At 58.6% G+C, this 377-nt stretch overlaps 1 protein-coding gene across 1 annotated transcript in view; it reads left to right on the plus strand.

Moving 5' to 3' along the window:
• LOC119585308 (protein inscuteable homolog) overlaps nt 1–377 on the plus strand; it is a gene marked incomplete in the record, with an annotated part of 10,463 nt that overhangs the window by 9,233 nt on the left and 853 nt on the right. The window contains 1 exon segment of the mRNA XM_037933983.1: nt 5–342. Within this exon segment, the coding sequence (XP_037789911.1) occupies nt 5–136 (132 nt within the window).

The raw sequence follows: 377 nt of genomic DNA on the forward strand, positions 1-377 counted from the left end.
GCAGGCAGCGCTGAGGAAGATGGCTTCTTCCTTAGGATCAGACGAACTGCGTGACATGGACGCCGCAGAGTTGGTGGAGCCGCGTCTTCTGGATTCCTTTCTCACCTACTCCTCTCGGCAGGAGAGCTACGTCTGAGGGAGGAGGAGGAAGCGCCCGAAGGATGGCAGGAGGGAGAAGGAAGCGCCCGAAGGATGGCAGGAGGGAGGAGGAAGAGCCCGAAGGATGGCAGGAGGGAGAAGGAAGCGCCCGAAGGATGGCAGGAGGGAGGAGGGAAGCGGAGGGAGGAAAGGAGAGATGGAAAAGGAGGAATTTTCTGGGAGAGAGAGGTCGGAGGAAGAAGAGAGGCGATGGAAGATAGTCGAGGGAAGAAGATGAT

The sequence above is a fragment of the Penaeus monodon genome, chromosome 19 (assembly GCF_015228065.2).
Source record: "Penaeus monodon isolate SGIC_2016 chromosome 19, NSTDA_Pmon_1, whole genome shotgun sequence".
Taxonomy (NCBI): Eukaryota; Metazoa; Arthropoda; class Malacostraca; order Decapoda; family Penaeidae; genus Penaeus; species Penaeus monodon.